Source organism: Moschus berezovskii, chromosome 4 (assembly GCF_049115385.1).
Source record: "Moschus berezovskii isolate FMDL1 chromosome 4, NW_MosBer_1.0, whole genome shotgun sequence".
NCBI classification, from domain to species: domain Eukaryota; kingdom Metazoa; phylum Chordata; class Mammalia; order Artiodactyla; family Moschidae; genus Moschus; species Moschus berezovskii.
Genome location: NC_142463.1, coordinates 67,776,715 through 67,793,243, shown reverse-complemented (window position 1 = coordinate 67,793,243; position 16,529 = coordinate 67,776,715). Strand labels below are relative to the sequence as shown.

General features: G+C 38.5%; 1 protein-coding gene across 4 annotated transcripts in view; it reads left to right on the top strand.

The window, feature by feature from the left end:
- The window catches only part of LOC129541063 (guanylate-binding protein 5-like), a 63,872-nt gene that overhangs the window by 34,553 nt on the left and 12,790 nt on the right, over window positions 1-16,529 (top strand). Inside the window, exon 12 of one of the 4 annotated variants that reach the window (XM_055402720.2) lies at window positions 966-1,189. The exons of the other annotated variants lie outside the window; for them this stretch is intronic. Within the exon in view, the coding sequence (XP_055258695.2) occupies window positions 966-1,067 (102 nt within the window). The 3' untranslated portion in view covers window positions 1,068-1,189. Of the gene's footprint in view, window positions 1-965; window positions 1,190-16,529 lie in introns of those variants that run through there. 4 annotated transcript variants of the gene reach the window in all.

Genomic DNA, 16,529 nt, shown 5'->3' with positions numbered 1-16,529 from the left:
TGTTTCATCCAGTCCTCTGCAATTATTGTCACTCAGGTGGCAGTAGTCCCTATCTGCCAAGCACTGTACAAAGCACCATACACACATTCTTTAGTCTATTCAGTGAATTAGGGCCATTATGCCCCCATCTTTCTGATTAGAAAAATTAAGTTCCAAAGAGATAATTAACGCCACTATCACACAGCCTAGCAAGTTATCAAAACAGCCTTCCCAGTGAGTGGGATCTGCAGTGCTTTCATATCTACAAACCTAGTCTTACATTCTTCTGTGAGCACCCTTAGGAGACAAAGGGCATCCTCCCCATCATGGCTGATCTACCTGTAGGTTTTTGTTTTCCAAGGACTGTTTCAAGACAATTTTGAGATTACAGACCCGCACTGAAGGACAGTATTTTCAGTCCAGGGTTTCTGATCTCATTCTTTCCTTCTATTTTAACCCTGTGACTGTGGAGACATGGAACAAATTCCCTGATTTAAGGCTCAGACTCATCACCTGATTGAGGATATCACCTAGACCACCCAGTTGAACTTCTGTATTGAGTTATAAAGTTATGATATTCATAATGGATAAAATGTGCATTTTACTAACTTCCACCTCTCCTTGTAATACTAGATCTGATGTTCATTTGTGTGTACATGAGAACTGAAGTCAAGATGTGATTCAGATTGCTTAAGGACAAAGGAGGAAGGGGTCTTAGGATATAATTCTTAGGATACCAATATTTTAGGGATTGAGAGATGATGTTTCTGCAGCTACAGGAACAGACTGGGAAGAAGAATTACACAAGTAGGAAAGCAAGAGTAAGAGGTAAAACGGATACAAATGGAAAGGAGGAATTAGGGACTGTCTTTTATTACTGATTGCTTAAAATAAGTTAGGGAAAGTCAGTGACTGGCACTTTCCCTAAACAATGACCTGGACACCACTTTTTGCTCAGCTGTTTCGTTTTATGTATCACTCTTTAGGAAGAGGTTAAAAGGCTCAAGGAGAAATTCCAAGCTGAGACTAGAAAACTTCACAATGAACTCCAGAATCTTCTGAGAAATGACTCACCAGATGATACATGAATCTTACTAAAGAGCTAAACACTAGAACTTCATTTGCTTGTTCATTTTCACTGAAGACACAGAGGAACAAGAAACTATAGAACTTGACACAATCATCATTTAAATAAACTTCATGATAATTATATTGAACTTTTGTATTGAATTATTAAGTTATGATACTCAATGGGTAAAACGTGCACTTTACTGATTTCTTAGTAAATGCACCAATAGTTTAAGTATTGATTGCTTCCTTAAAAAGATTATGACTTTTATTATAGGGGACATTTTATCATTGCCTCTTGGCAGTGATATTGGGCAGGTTCTATCAGGGAAACTTTCTCTTGTACCTCTAATTTTCCATATTTTTCTCAGTGGGGATTGGAAGTGACCTGGAGTGGGGAGTGTTTGTGTAATAACCCAAGTCACATGGATCTTGATTGAACTCCGGTGGATATCACTCTTGCCAAATGGTTTTGTGCTGGAGGCCATCAGGGAGAAGCATCGATGACAAAAACAAACAAAAACTAACCAAGCTTCTTAGTGCAGACAGTATACAATATGGTTCCCAACTGGATGGAGGACACTCAGTTTTTGGGTAATTATATGATTCCTGGTCATGGTTAGTAGACGATCTGCTTAGATTATTCTAAGCTGTAAGCAAATAACATCATAATGAAACAGAAGTACTCTAGAAGATGGAAAGAACTACCAGCATGGAAATTATGTCAAAAGCTGAAAAGCTAAAGAAATCTAACGTTCCTTCTATCCTCACCAAGGGCATAATTTAAATAGGATATTTTATATTATGAACCAATTTCTATTGGATTTTGTTTATAATCCTTTAAGTCTGTAAATAAATAGTATAAGGAATGCAGCATAATGTGACAAACAATATGATGGGGCTCATTTAATTTTAAGCCCCAAATGTTGGCATTTAATTTTGAGCCTTGCTTCAGTTCAGTTCAGTTCAGTTCAGTCACTCAGTCGTGTCCGACTCTCCGCAACCCCATGAATCACAGCACGCCAGGCCTCCCTGTCCATCACCAACTCCCGGAGTTCACTCAAACTCATGTCCACAGAGTCGGTGATGCCATCCAGCCATCTCATTCTCTGTCGTCCCCTTCTCCTCCCGCCCCCAACCTTTCCCAGCATCAGAGTCTTTTCCAGTGAGTCAACTCGTCGCATGAGGTGGCCAAAGTATTGCAGTTTCAGCTTTAGCATCAGTCCCTCCAATGAACATCCAGGATTGATCTCCTCTAGAATGGACTGGTTGGATCTCCTTGCAGTATAAGGGACTCTCAAGAGTCTTCTCCAACACCACAGTTCAAAAGCATCGATTCTTCGGCGGTCAGCCTTCTTCACAGTCCAACTCTCACATCCATACATGACCACGGGAAAAACCATTGCCTTGACTAGGCGGACCTTGGTTGGCAAAGTAATGTCTCTGCTTTTTAATATATTATCAAGGTTGGTCATAACTTTCCTTCCAAGGAGCAAGCGTCTTTTAATTTCCTGGCTGCAATCAGCATCTGCAGTGATTTTGGAGCCCAAAAAAACAAAGTCTGACACTGTTTCCACTGTTTTTCCATCTATTTCCCATGAAGTGATGGGACCAGATGCCATGATCTTTGTTTTCTGAATGTTGAGCTTCAACCTTTCACTTTCATCAAGAGGCTTTTGAGTTCCTCTTCACTTTCTGCCATAAGGGTAGTGTCATCTGCATATCTGAGGTTATTGATATTTCTCCCGGCAATCTTGATTCCAGCTTGTGCTTCTTCCAGCCCAGCATTCCTCATGATGTACTCTGCATATAAGTTAAATAAGCAAGGTGACAATATACAACCTTGACGTACACCTTTTCCTATTTGGAACCAGTCTGTTGTTCCATGTCCAGTTCTAACAGTTGCTTCCTGACCTGCATACAGGTTTCTCAAGAGGCAGGTCAGGTGGTCTGGGATTCCCATCTCTTTCAGAATGTTCCACAGTTTATTGTGATCGACACAGTCAAAGGCTTTGGCATAGTCAATAAAGCAGAAATAGATGTTTTTCTGAAACTCTCTTGCTTTCTCCATGATCCAGCGGATGTTGGCAATTTGATCTCTGGTGCCTCTGCCTTTTCTAAAACCTGCTTGAACATCTGGGAGTTCACGGTTTATATACTGCTGAAGCCTGGCTTGGAGAATTTTGAGCATGACTTTACTAGCGTGTGAGATGAGGGCAATTGTGCGGTAGTTTGAGCATTCTTTGGCATTGCCTTTCTTTGGGATTGGAATGAAGACTGACCTCTTCCAGTCCTGTGGCCACTGCTGAGTTTTCCAAATCTGCTGGCATATTGAGTGCAGCACTTTCACAGCATCATCTTTCAAGACTTGAAATAGCTCAACTGGAATTCCATCACCTCCACTAGCTTTGTTCTTGCTTACAGTACTAAAATTAAATGAGTGTAATTGCTTGCAATCATATATGAAAGCCTACTTATTTTTATTAAAAACTATAAGTTATAAAAATATATGTACATATATTTTTTAACTGTAAATAACCATAAAATTTTTAAAAATAATTCTACAACTTTGGCTCTTTTTCTCCCAATAGTTATGTCTATTGGGATTTCCGTATTTCCCTAAAATGATTGAAAATTCTTTCACTTTACAGTACTAAAATGAACTGAGTGTAACTCTGCAACCACATATGAAAGCCTACTGATTTTTATTAAAAAACTATAGGTTTTATAAATATATGTATATATATATTTTAGCTGTAAATAACCATAAAATTTTTAAAAATAATTCTACCATTTTGGCTTCTTTTTCTCCCAATAGTTACATCTTCAGGGATTTCTGTATTTCCCCCAAATGACTGAAAATTATTTTAATAGTAAAAGTTAAATATTTTCTTATACATTTTATTTCCTTTTTGTTTCTTTATTTTCAGTCAGTTCAGTTCAGTTCAGTTCAGTCGCTCAGTCGTGTCCGACTCTCTGCGACCCCATGAATCACAGCATGCCAGGCCTCCCTGTCCATCACCAACTCCCGGAGTACACTCAAACTCATATCCACAGAGTCGGTGATGCCATCCAGCCCCAGTAAAATCAGTTCAGTACAGTCATCAGTCATGTCCAACTCTTTGCAATCCCATGGATTGCAGCATGCCAGGCTTTCTTGTCCATAACCAACCCCTGGAGCTTATTCAAACTCATGTCCATCAACTCAGTGATGCCATCCAACCGTCTCATTCTCATTTTCTGTCATCCCTTTCTCCTCCATCCTTCAATCTTTCTCAGCATCAGGGTCTTTTCCAATTATTTGGTTCTCCACATCAGGTGGCCAAAATACTGGAGTTTCAGATTCAGCATCAGTCTTTCCAATGAATATTCAGGACTCATTTCTTTTAGGATTGACAGGTTGGATCTCCTTGCAGTCCAAGGGACTCTCAAGAGTCTTCTCCAACACCACAGTTCAAAAGTATTAATTCTTCAGTGCTCAGCTTTCTTTATAACTTAACTCTCACATCCATACATGACTACTAGAAAAACCATAGCTTTGACTAGATGGACTTCTGTTGGCTAAGCAATGTATCTGCTTTTTAATATGCTGTCTAGGTTGGTCACAGCTTTTCTTCCAAGGAGCAAGTATCTTTTAATTTCATGGCTGCAGTCACAATCTGCAGTGATTTTGGAGCCCAAGAAAATAAAGTATCTCACTGTTTCCATTATTTCCCCATCTATTTGCCATGAAGTGATGGGACTGGATGGCATGATCTTAGTTTTCTGAATGTTGAGTTTTAAGCCAGTTTTTTCACTCTTCTTTCACCTTCATCAAGAGGCTCTTTAGTTCTTCTTCGCTTTCTGCCATAAGGGTGCTGTCATCTGCATATCTGAGGTTATTGATATTTCTCCTGGGAATCTTGATTCCAGCTTGTGCTTCATCCAGCCCAGCATTTCTCATGATGTACTCTTCACAGAAGATAAATAAGCAGAGTGACAATAAACAGCCTTGACATACTTCTTTCCCCATTTGGAAGCAGTCTATTTTTCCATATCCAGTTCTAATTGCTACTTTTTGACTTGCATACAGTTTTCTCAAGAGGCAGGTCAGGTGGTCTGTTATTTCCATCTCTTGAAGAATTTTCCACAGTTTGTTGTGATCCACACAGTCAAAGGTTTTGGTGTAGTCAAGAAGGCAGAAGTAGATGTTTTTCTGGAACTCTCTTGCTTTTTTGATGATCTGACAAATGTTGGCAATTTGATCTCTAGTTTCTCTGCCTTTTTTAAATCCACTTCGAACATCTGGAAGTTCACAGTTCACATACTATTGAAGCCTGGCTTGCGGAATTTTGAGCATTGCTTTTCTAGCACTAAAGGTAAAGGAGAAAAGGAAAGATATACCCATTTGAATGCAGAGTTCCAAAGAATAGCAAGGAGAGATAAGAAAGCATTCCTCAGTGATCAATGCAAAGAAATAGAGGAAAACAATAGAATGGGGGAGACTAGAGATCTCTTCAAGAAAATTAGAGATACCAAGGGAACATTTCACGCAAAGATGGGCACAATAGAGGACAAAAGTGGTATGGACCTAACAGAAGCAGAAGATACTAATAAGAGGTGGCAAGAATATACAGAAGAACTATACATAAAAGATCTTCATGACCCAGGTGACCATGATGGTGTGATCACTCACCTAGAGCCAGACATCCTGGAATGTGAAGTCAAGTGGGCCTTAGAAAGTATTACTACGAACAAAGCTAGTGGAGGTGATGGAATTTCAGTTGAGCTATTACAAATACTAAAAGATGATCCTGTGGAAGTGCTGCGCTCAATATGCCAGCAATTTGGAAAACTCAGCAGTGGCCACAGGACTGGAAAAGGTTAGTTTTCATTCCAATCCCAAAGAAAGGCAATGCCAAAGAATGTTCAAACTACCACACAGTTGCACTCATCTCACACACTGGTAACGTAATACTCAAAATTCTCCAAACCAGGCTTCAACAGTACATGAACCGTGAACTTTCATATGTTTAATCTGGATTTAGAAAAGGTAGAGGAACCAGAGATCAAATTGACAACATCCGCTGGATCATCACAAAATCAAGTGAGTTCCAGAAAAAATCTACTTTTGCTTTATTGACTATGCCAAAGCCTTTGATTGTGTGGATCACAACAAACTGTGGAAAATTCTGAAAGAGATGGGAATACCAGACCACCTGACCTGCCTCCTGAGAAATCTGTATGCAGGTCAGGAAGCAACAGTTAGAACTGGACATGGAACAACAGACTGGTTCCAAATTGGGAAGTAAGTACATCACGGCTGTATGTTGTCACCCTGTTTATTTAACTTATACACAGAGTACATCATGAGAAATGCTGGGCTAGATGAAGCACAAGCTAGATTCAAGATTGCCGGGAGAAATATCAATAACCTCAGATATGCAGATGACAGCACCCTTATGGCAGAAAGCAAAGAAGAACTAAAAAGCCTGTTGATGAAAGTGAAAGAGGAGAGTGAAAAAGTTGACCTAATACTCAACATTCAGAAAACTAAGTTCATGGCATCCGGTCCCATCACTTCATGCAAATAGATGGGGAAACAATGGAAACAATGAAAGATTTTATTTTGAGGGGTGCTCCAAAATCACTGCAGGAAGTGATTGCAGCCATGAAATTAAAATATGCTTGCTCCTTGGAAGAAAAAATATGACCGACCTAGATAGCATATTAAAAAGCAGAGACATTGCTTTACCAGCAAAGGTCCATCTAGTCAAAGCTATGGTTTTTCCAGTAGTCATGTATCGATGTGACAGTTGGACTCTAAAGAAAGCTGAGCACTGAAGAATTGATGATTTTGAACTGTGGTGTTGGAGAAGACTCTTGAGAGTCCCTTGGACTGCAAGGAGATCCAACCTGTCAATCCTAAAGGAAATAAGTCCTGAATATTCATTGGAAGGACTGATGCTGAATCTGAAACTTCAAAACTTTGGGGACTTGATGCAGAGAACTGACTCACTGGAAAAGACCCTGATTCTGGGAAAGATTGAAAGCGGGAGGAGAAGGGGACGACAGAGGATGAGATGGTTGGATGGCAGCACCGATGCGATGGACATGAATTTGAGTAGGCTCCAGGAGTTGGTGATGGACAGGCAAGCCTGGTGTGCTACAGTCCATGGGATCGCAAATAGTCGAGCCCAGCTGAGTGACTGAACTGAACTGAACTTGCTAGCCTGTGAAATGAGTGCAATTGTGTGGTAGTTTGAACATTCTTTGGCATTGCCTTTCTTTGGGATTGGAATGAAAACTGACCTTTTCCAGTCCTGAGGCCACTGCTGAGTTTTCCAAATCTGCTGACATATCGAGTGCAGCACTTTCACAGCATCATCTTTTAGGATTTGAAATAGCTCAACTGGAATTCCATCACCTCCACTAGTTCATAATGATGCTTCCTAAGGCCTACTTGACTTTGCATTCCAGGCTGTCTGACTCTAGGTGAGTGATCACACCATCGTGATTATCTGGGTAATGAAGATCTTTTTTTTAATGTTCTTCTGTGTATTCTTGCCACCTCTTCTTAGTATCTTCTGCTTCTGTTAGGTCCATACCATTTCTCTCCTCTGTTGTGCCCATCTTTGCATGAAAAGTTCCCTTGGTATCTCTAATTTTCTTGACGAGATCTTTAATCATTCCCATTGTATTGTTTTCCTCTATTTCTTTGCATTGATCACTGAGGAAGGCTTTCTTATTTCTCCATGCTATTCTTTGGAACTCTGCATTCAAATGGGTATATCTTTCCTTTTCTCCTGTGCCTTTTGTTTCTCTTATTTTCTCAGCTCTGTATGCCCTCCTCAGACAACCATTTTGCCTTTTTGCATTTCTTTTTCTTGGGGATGATCTCGATCACTGCCTTCTGTACAATGTCACAAACCTCCATCCATAGTTCTTCAGGGACTCTATGAGATCTAATCCCTTGAATCTATTTGTCACTTCCACTGTATAATCATAAGGTATTTCATTTAGTTCATGCCTGAATCGTCTACTGGTTTTCCCTACTTTCTTCAATTTAAGTCTGAATTTTACAATAAGAAGTTCATGAAAAAAAGAGTTCCAGGAAAATAGTTCTTAAAAATTATAGAAATATCATGGTGCGTGTGTGCTAAGTCACTTCACTCATATCTGATTCTGCAACCTTTTGGACTACTGTAGTCCACCAGAGTTCTCAGTCCACAGATTTCCCAGGCGAGAATACTAGAGTGGGTTGCTGTGCCCCCTTCCCAATGGGGATCGTCCAAATGCAGGGATGGAACCTGCATTTCTTATGTCTACTGTATTGGCAGGCAGGTTCTTTACCACTTGCACCACCTGGGAAGCCTATAGAAACATTACACAAAAAGTGAAACTTAGTAGCTCAGTGTGTCTGGACTCTTTGCAACCCCATGGACTGTAGCCCACCAGGCTCCTCTGTCCATGGAATTCTCCATGCAAAAATACCGAAGTGAGTTGCCATTCCCTTCTCCAGGTGATCTTTCTGACCCGGGGATTGAACCATTGTCCCCTGCATTGCAAGCAGATTCTTTACCACTGAGCCACCAGGGAAGCCCTGGTGGGGTTTTATATGAATTACCCAATTGGGTTACATTATAGGAGTTGGAAATTTTTTAGTTGCTCAAAATATGATTTGTTATTAAAGGAAGAAAAACAAATATTTTAACATCTTTTTCCTGTTCTTTGCAGAGTTTTATTATGCTGAATTTCCCACAATCAGATAGAGTCTTGTTCTTACTGTTCAGCTGTACTTCCAGACTTGAACTGAACTTTCAAAGGTGTCAAAGACCACAGCATATTTTGCTGGAGCACTTACTAATAATACTTTATTATTATACAGCCTTTGCAAGCTGTATAATTCATAAAGGAAAATGATAATGTACAATTTAATTTCCAAGGAACTGTCTTGGTTGAAAAGAACAGTATCTTCAAAATCAATACTGATTTCATTATTCCTTCTTTTATAAAGATTTTTTAAAGATGAGACTGGGTAAAATTAAGTCACTTATCGAAAGTTCCAAGCTTGCTATGGTTAACGTAGAGCGTATTACAAACTGTCAGATTTCCAATATACTTACTGCTCTTAAGTAAGACACAGCAATAGACTATGCTGTGTCTATTAACTCTGTTTATCAATACAAATGCTGGTTTTGATGGCACTGGAGCTATAATAATGACATATAGGCAAGATGCAAAATTGCTTTTGACAGCAAAGTTTGATTGACATGAGGCCCAAATTTTTCACAAATTTGAAAACTTCTTAACCTAAAATGAAGTAGTCTTGAAATGCTTTAGAAATGTATACATTTCAAATTTATGATAATCTTCTCATATACATCTACACCTTTGGAAATAGATGTCACAGGTAACAAAGGATGTCAAATTATATAGCTGTTGTTTTAATTTCACAGATTGGATCTTAAGACCAAGAGGTGAAGATACTATTTCCAATTGGCCTCAATTGAGAGGCACCAAATCTGTTCCTGTGGAATGGTGTTAGGGCAAACGAGGAACAGTCAAGACTCCGGGGCTGGATCTGTAGTAGTGCTTATGGTCACCATCGATGATGTAGCTTAAAGGGAATATACTCAGTTAGCCTTAGAAAAGAACAGCTGAACCCGTGTTGAAGGAAAAGGGACAGAAGGAACATCAGTGCCTCTCAAGGAGTGATAGGAGAGAGTCTTTTGTCTTTTTCACATTCACAAATACATGATGCCATATTTAGAGGGATACTTTCTTGTATCTATCCTACAAATAAGAAATCTTCATATAAATTTTAGAGTCACCTTTATTTCGCCAGGGGTTCGGTGGCTCAGATGGTAAAGCATCTGCCTGCAGTGCGGGAGACCCAGGTTCGATCCCTGGGTTGGGAAGATCCCCTGGAGAAGGAAATGGCAACCCACTCCAGTAGTCTTGCCTGGAAAATTCCATGGAGTGCAGAGCCTGGTAGGCTACAGTTCATAGGCTCGTAAAGAGTTGGACACTACTGTGTGACTTCACTTTCTTATTCCACCAACAATAGTATAAATTTTCACTGGATTTACACTGAGTCCATTAAAATATATTTCTATCAGCTTTGCTATGAAATCTCTGTATTTTTATATCCATTTAGAGACTTTTTTACTGAGTAAAGAAATCTGAGTTAATATTGTTTTATTCAGTACTTTAGAAATGTTTTTCCATTTTCCCTAACTTGCAGAGTTTCCAGAAAGAAGTTGTTCATATTCTTACCCTTGTTTCCCTGTATGTAGCATCTGTTTTTCTGATAGCCTTCAAGATCTTTTTGTTTAGATCTCATTACTCTGCCTATGTTGTGTTTTTCTTTGCATTTAACCTGCTTGGGTTTCTCTGAACTTCTGAAGCTGTAGTGTGCTGTCTTTCAGTAATTTTGGAAGGTTCTCTTTCCTTTTGATCTTTTGATATTACATGTATAGCAAAGCTTTTGATATTGTTTTATGATAACTGAGCTACTGGATGCTCAGCTATTTCTTCATTCCTTGAATAACTTCACAGTTCAGTTTAAATTCTATTGACCTGTCTAAAGTTCTCTGATTCTTTCCTCCACTGTGTACTCACTTGGTCATCTGCTAAACCCATTAAAGTGTGTGTTAGTCTCTCAATCACGTCCGACTCTTTGCGACCCCATGGACTATAGCCCACAAGGCTATAAAGGACGCCTTAATTGTCATTTACAGTATTTCCATCTGACTCTACTAATAGTTTCCAGTTCTCCGCTGAAAATTCACATCTGTCTACTGTGTTTATCTTCCCACTAGATCCTTTAACATAATAATCATAGTGATTTTAAAAGGGCTGTCTGATGGTTCCAGCACTTGGTCTATCTCTATTTCTGCTGCTTGCTTTATGTTTTCACAATGGATAGCTTTTCCTTCAATTTTTTTCTGTGTCTCATATTTTTTTACTGAATGCTGGTGACTGTGTAAAAAATAGTTGGGACTGAAAGAGTATTTGTGCTTAGAAATGGGTACATCTCTTTTCTGTTAAGATGATTCAGTATAGTTATAGTTCAGGTGGACATGGGTTTTGTTTATGATATAGCTAATTTAAGTGAATAAAGCCTCAAATTTCTCCAGTGGAGTTCTGCAATTACATTGTTCTTTATGTAAAACCTGGAATGCCAAAAGGTTTTTCTCAGTATTGCTGCTCCACTCCCAGTTTTAGCAGACTCTGAACACCTGCATCATATGGGTCTTTTATTTCTTTATGATCTTATTTCTATCCCTGTGGTGGGCTGCAATTACCTGAAATTCATCTCAAGTCTCCTGGTGACAATATCAGTCATCTCTCTTCTCTAGGTACAGATGCATAACCTCTGACCATGAAATGTCCAGCCTGCCTGCCCCACCAAGGCAGCTCCTCATACCTCCTGCCCTACACTTAATATTTTCTGTGAGCACCCGATGGAGGTCAGCTTTTTCAACTTTTCCAAACTTTATGTAGCAGGATGTTAAATAATGAGATTGTTCCTGTCTGAATATTTTCACTAGGCCCAATAGCTGAGCACCCTAGGTTTCAAAGAATCCCACCATTTCTAAAACAACATGCTAGACCATTTTTTCTGGAATTCACTAATAGAATAGGAAAATTTTCATATCACTTAAATGCAGCCCCATTAAATTCTACCAGTTTAATAAGCCATTTTAATAAAGTTTCCTTTACCAATATTATACTCTTGTAACAGAACTTTCAAGTGTAATTTAAAAAATGTTCCTTGGAACATTTACAAATCATGGAATCTGGAAGAAATAATCTGAATTTATTTTTGCCTCCATTATTAAATATTAAAGGTATCTTGTTTACATTCAAAAAGAACTAACTCTCCTTAGACTCTTCTTCTCTAGAAACCCATCTTTATAGCCTGAATAAGCCATATTAAAAATAAAGCCAAAAATGTAAGAGAGAAAAGAGGACTTCTTGGATCCAGTGAGGAGATAAAGGACTGTTATTATTCAGGTCTGAGTCATGTGCCCACCCTCCTTCTACGTCAATCTGTGTCTCAGGAAGTACAGGGCCACTATACTTAGCCCAGCTTGGGTTCAGCTCTCAAAATGGCCAAGACTGTTTCAGGATTCATTAAAGAAATTTGTCTCTGATATATTGTTGCATATATTTTTAGTGTTATAACAAAATTTTCACTCCTTAATGTATGATTATATTTCACAAGATGATGCAGTCCAACTAAGACAATATTTTTCTAGCTACGCTTGCAGCTCGGTATGGACAAGTGATTAAGCGTCACATGAAATATAAATAAAAGTAGATGTATCTCAGGGTTTCCCAGGTGGTAATGAATTTCCCAGTGGTAATGAATTCACATGCCAATGCAGGAGACTCAAGAGATGCAAGAGATGTGGGTTCAATACCTGTGTCGTGAAGATCCCCTGAGAAGGAAATATCAACCCACTCCAATATTCGTGCCTGAAAATTCCATGTACAGAGGAGCCTGGCGGGCTACAGTTCATGGGATTGTGAAGAGTCGGACATGACTGAGCACACACATTACGTTACGTTACGTTACGTTACATTACATTACATATGTATGTCACTACTGCATCTGGGCGAGAGAACTCTGAACTTGGACTCTGAATCCTTTTTTTCCTTCCTACTGCCTGGGTCACAGATGTGGCAGCAGTCAAGCTTTGATCTTGCAGGTGAATACAATGACTTGATAGGTAGAGAACAACAGTATGCAAGGGAGCTGCATCCCTGAATGATCTCATGGAGCAAAATTCCTACTCAAGCCAAGAGTGAAGGGACAATAACATGTCTTCTAAGCTGTAGCAACTGCCGCCTAAATGAACTCTTTCTCCAGTGATAGCAAGCACAATTCTGAGCATTCTTGGTAATCTACAAAGACTACCTGTCTTTGGAAGAAAGTCTATGATCTAGGTCACAACTGATGTTTCAAATTCATCTGCAATGGGCCTTTTGGCTACAGTGGACTCCGGCTAATGTGTAACCCTTATTCATTGCCATTGTATATTTTCTCATTCTATTCCTTTAAAACACATTTCCTCTAATCTCTCCTTGATGAAATCTGAGTCACCCTTCAAGACCCAGAAGAATGTACACCTCCTTTTGAAACCATCTATAACCTTGCCAAATATAATCATTGCTCTGAAACAGACTTAAATATTTCATTTGTAACATTGTGATAGCACTGCTATCTTTCTACCTTATTTTATACTATGTGCCCCCTTCAAGGTATAGGTTTGCCAAGAGTGAGAAATTTGCTTTAAATATCCAGTGACAATGGGTATCTCACAGGGTTACATGTACCAGTAAAATGAGAGTTCAGGTGTTGCTGGCAAAAGACAGTATTGCTCAATTTTAACCATTCCAAATAAAGACAATTGGAAACACTAATCGGCGTGGCAGCCACACAGGCCATCTCATGGTTTCCTGAGCACACCAAGCTTGTTCTCACCTCAGCAACCTGCTGATCTCCTGCCTGCAACACTATTCCACTACCTCTTCAAACTGCTTACCCCCTCCCTTTATTTACAACTTTTGTATGTGTTACCTCCTCAGAGAATCCTTTTCTGACTAACACAGCTAGAATAGCTACCTCCTATGCCCATCACCCATATACTTGTTACCATTCTTCATTGTTACCTGAAACTTTATATGTATATACTCATTCATGTGTATACATTCATGTTAACACATACATATTCATATACTAATTATTATTTGAATTAGTATCGGACATGACTTAGCAACTAAACCACCACCAGATTTCCTCTGTTTGTTTTTCTTAGAAAACTCTCACCTTTCAAGATTGTAAACACTTCAATATCTGGGACCATGTCACAGTCTATACCTATTACAGGGATAAGCATATAATAATTACACAATTAAATGTCTGTCAAATTGAACTGAATCAATATAGAATCAATCACATTTATTACTCATTTACTTGTACTGATTTTTTTAAACTGACTTAAAGATTAAAGAGTCCATCTTTGTGGGTACATACCAAGTGTTAAAATAGTTTTTAAAAAAAGAAATACAGCTTTCAGTTTAATGCCAATTATTCCTTAGAAGATTCATTCTAATAGCTTACATATGTAGCAACCCTTTGAGGTACACATTGAGTAAATAATATTTTTATTGCCAACTTAGAGTTAAGCGAATTGAAAATCTGCATTGATTTTAATATCATAAATCGGAAAAGTACAAACAAATACTAGAGATTAGCTAAATCCACTTAGAGATAAATAAACTTCACTAAGAAAAACTAACAGAATTCTCAAAGTCCTTTCAGACTCTGAGTGAACTAATGTCAAAAGATGGTATGCTGGCAATGTTGAAATAGAAAATTATGTTTACTTCACACATTTTGTAAAGTTTTTTTTGAAAAAGAAAGTAACGTATCATCTAATTTCACCATGATACTATATTGGACGAGTACATTTTAGCTTTAATATTAGGAAAGATCGTATATAATCACAACTTAAAGGTAAACTTTCCTAAGAAAATGTGATGAATAGCATTACATCAAATATAAAAGAAAAATGGATTTTAATAACTCAATATTAAATTCAGGAGACCACACAAGATGACAGAGTAGAAAGACACTCATCTGAGCTCACCTCCTCTCATAGGCACACCAAAGTCACAACCATTTGCAGAACAACCATGGATGAAAAAAACTGGAAACTTCCGGAAAAGATCTACAACTAAAGATCTAAAGAACCCTAAGACAGATGAAGGGGTGGAGTCATGTGTCCAGGCTTGTCTTGTGTACACAACAGCAGAAGGAGAGGGTGGGAGAAACTAAGAAAGTAGTAGCGTTGCCATATATACACTATCATGTGTAAAATAGATAGCTAGTGGGAAGCTGCTTTATCACACAGGGAGCTCAGCCTCTGTGCTCTGTGATCCTAGGGGGAGAGGGTGGGGGTAGGCTCAAGAGGGAGTATATATGTGTGTACATATATATACACACACACACATATAAAATGACTGATTCACATTGTTGTATGGCAGAAGCCAACACAACATTGTAAAGCAATTATCCTCCAATTAAAAAATAAATTAAAAAAGAAAGCTAGCTAATGAACCAAAGACCACGCTGTTCTAGCAAAACAGCTCCTACCTGTAACTATTCAGAAGGCAACAAAAACAGTAAAAGGTCGATTTAATTATAACTGTCATTCTGTTGCTCAGTATAATGGAATGAAATTTTAAAATGCACTAAAAATGTTTCTTCTGTATGGCTCAACATTATTAAGAATACCAGAAACTATTGTGTACAATGAAATTCAAATATGATAATAAGAAGAAAGTACTCTAACAAATGTAAAAAAAAAAAAAGGTAATATAAAGTTCTGTAGCACTCCCCGCTTTAAGAAAATGTTACTTAGAATTTATTTGCTAATTAAAATTTTTTTTAATTTTTATTTTTTATTTTCTGTAGAACCCCAAATTATATAAGCTTCAGGATATCAAAATACAGATATACCTTAATATAAGAAAGGAAAAAATCAGGAAGAATCTACATCAAAATCGTAGTGATTGTATCTATAATATCTATATAATATCAAGGCTTCATACACGAACATACTGCACATATCTTTATTGTTATGAATAGAGTAGGTATGTTAACGACAAAAGTACTCTTTTTAAAAGCTGTGGGAGAAAGAAAAAAAAAAGGAAATGCGTAAGCAAAAATTACCAAAATTAACCATTTACGCAAACAAAACCCCAAACCTCTTTCCTGACAAAGCACCCCTGAGAAAAGGTCTGTTGAACTATTTCATCCCACAGTTACTTTGTCACATTCACGGCTGCTGCTCTGTATTTATTGAGGCCAAGGAAACCCAAGCCACCCGTGATACACGGGCCAGGCCTGTTTCTGGAACACCTGGGTTTCCAGTGCTGGGTGTAGAGGAACCAAGCCGACTTGTCACCAGCCTCATCCCACAGACCGCTCCCCAGTTTTTTAAGAAAGAAAAAACAAAAACACACACGTTAAAAACTCCAACAGTTAAACCACAAAATGAACTCTTCTTTCGGTTCGCCTTATCCCCAAGGGCTTTAACATCCCTGCTTGATTTTCAGCTACTAAACAATCGATGAGTGCAATTGTGCGGTAGTTTGAACATTCTTTGGCATTGCCTTTCTTTGGGATTGGAATGAAGACTGACCTCTTCCAGTCCTGTGGCCACTGTTGAGTTTTCCAAATCTGCTGGCATATTGAGTGCAGCACTTTCACAGCATCATCTTTCAAGACTTGAAATAGCTCAACTGGAATTCCATCACCTCCACTAGCTTTGTTCGTAGTGATGCTTTCTAAGGCCCACTTGACTTCACATTCCAAGATGTCTGGCTCTAGGTCAGTGATCACGTTATCGTGACTATCTTGGTCGTGAAGATCTTTTTTGTACAGTTCTTCTGTGTATTCCTGCCACCTCTTTTTAATATCTTCT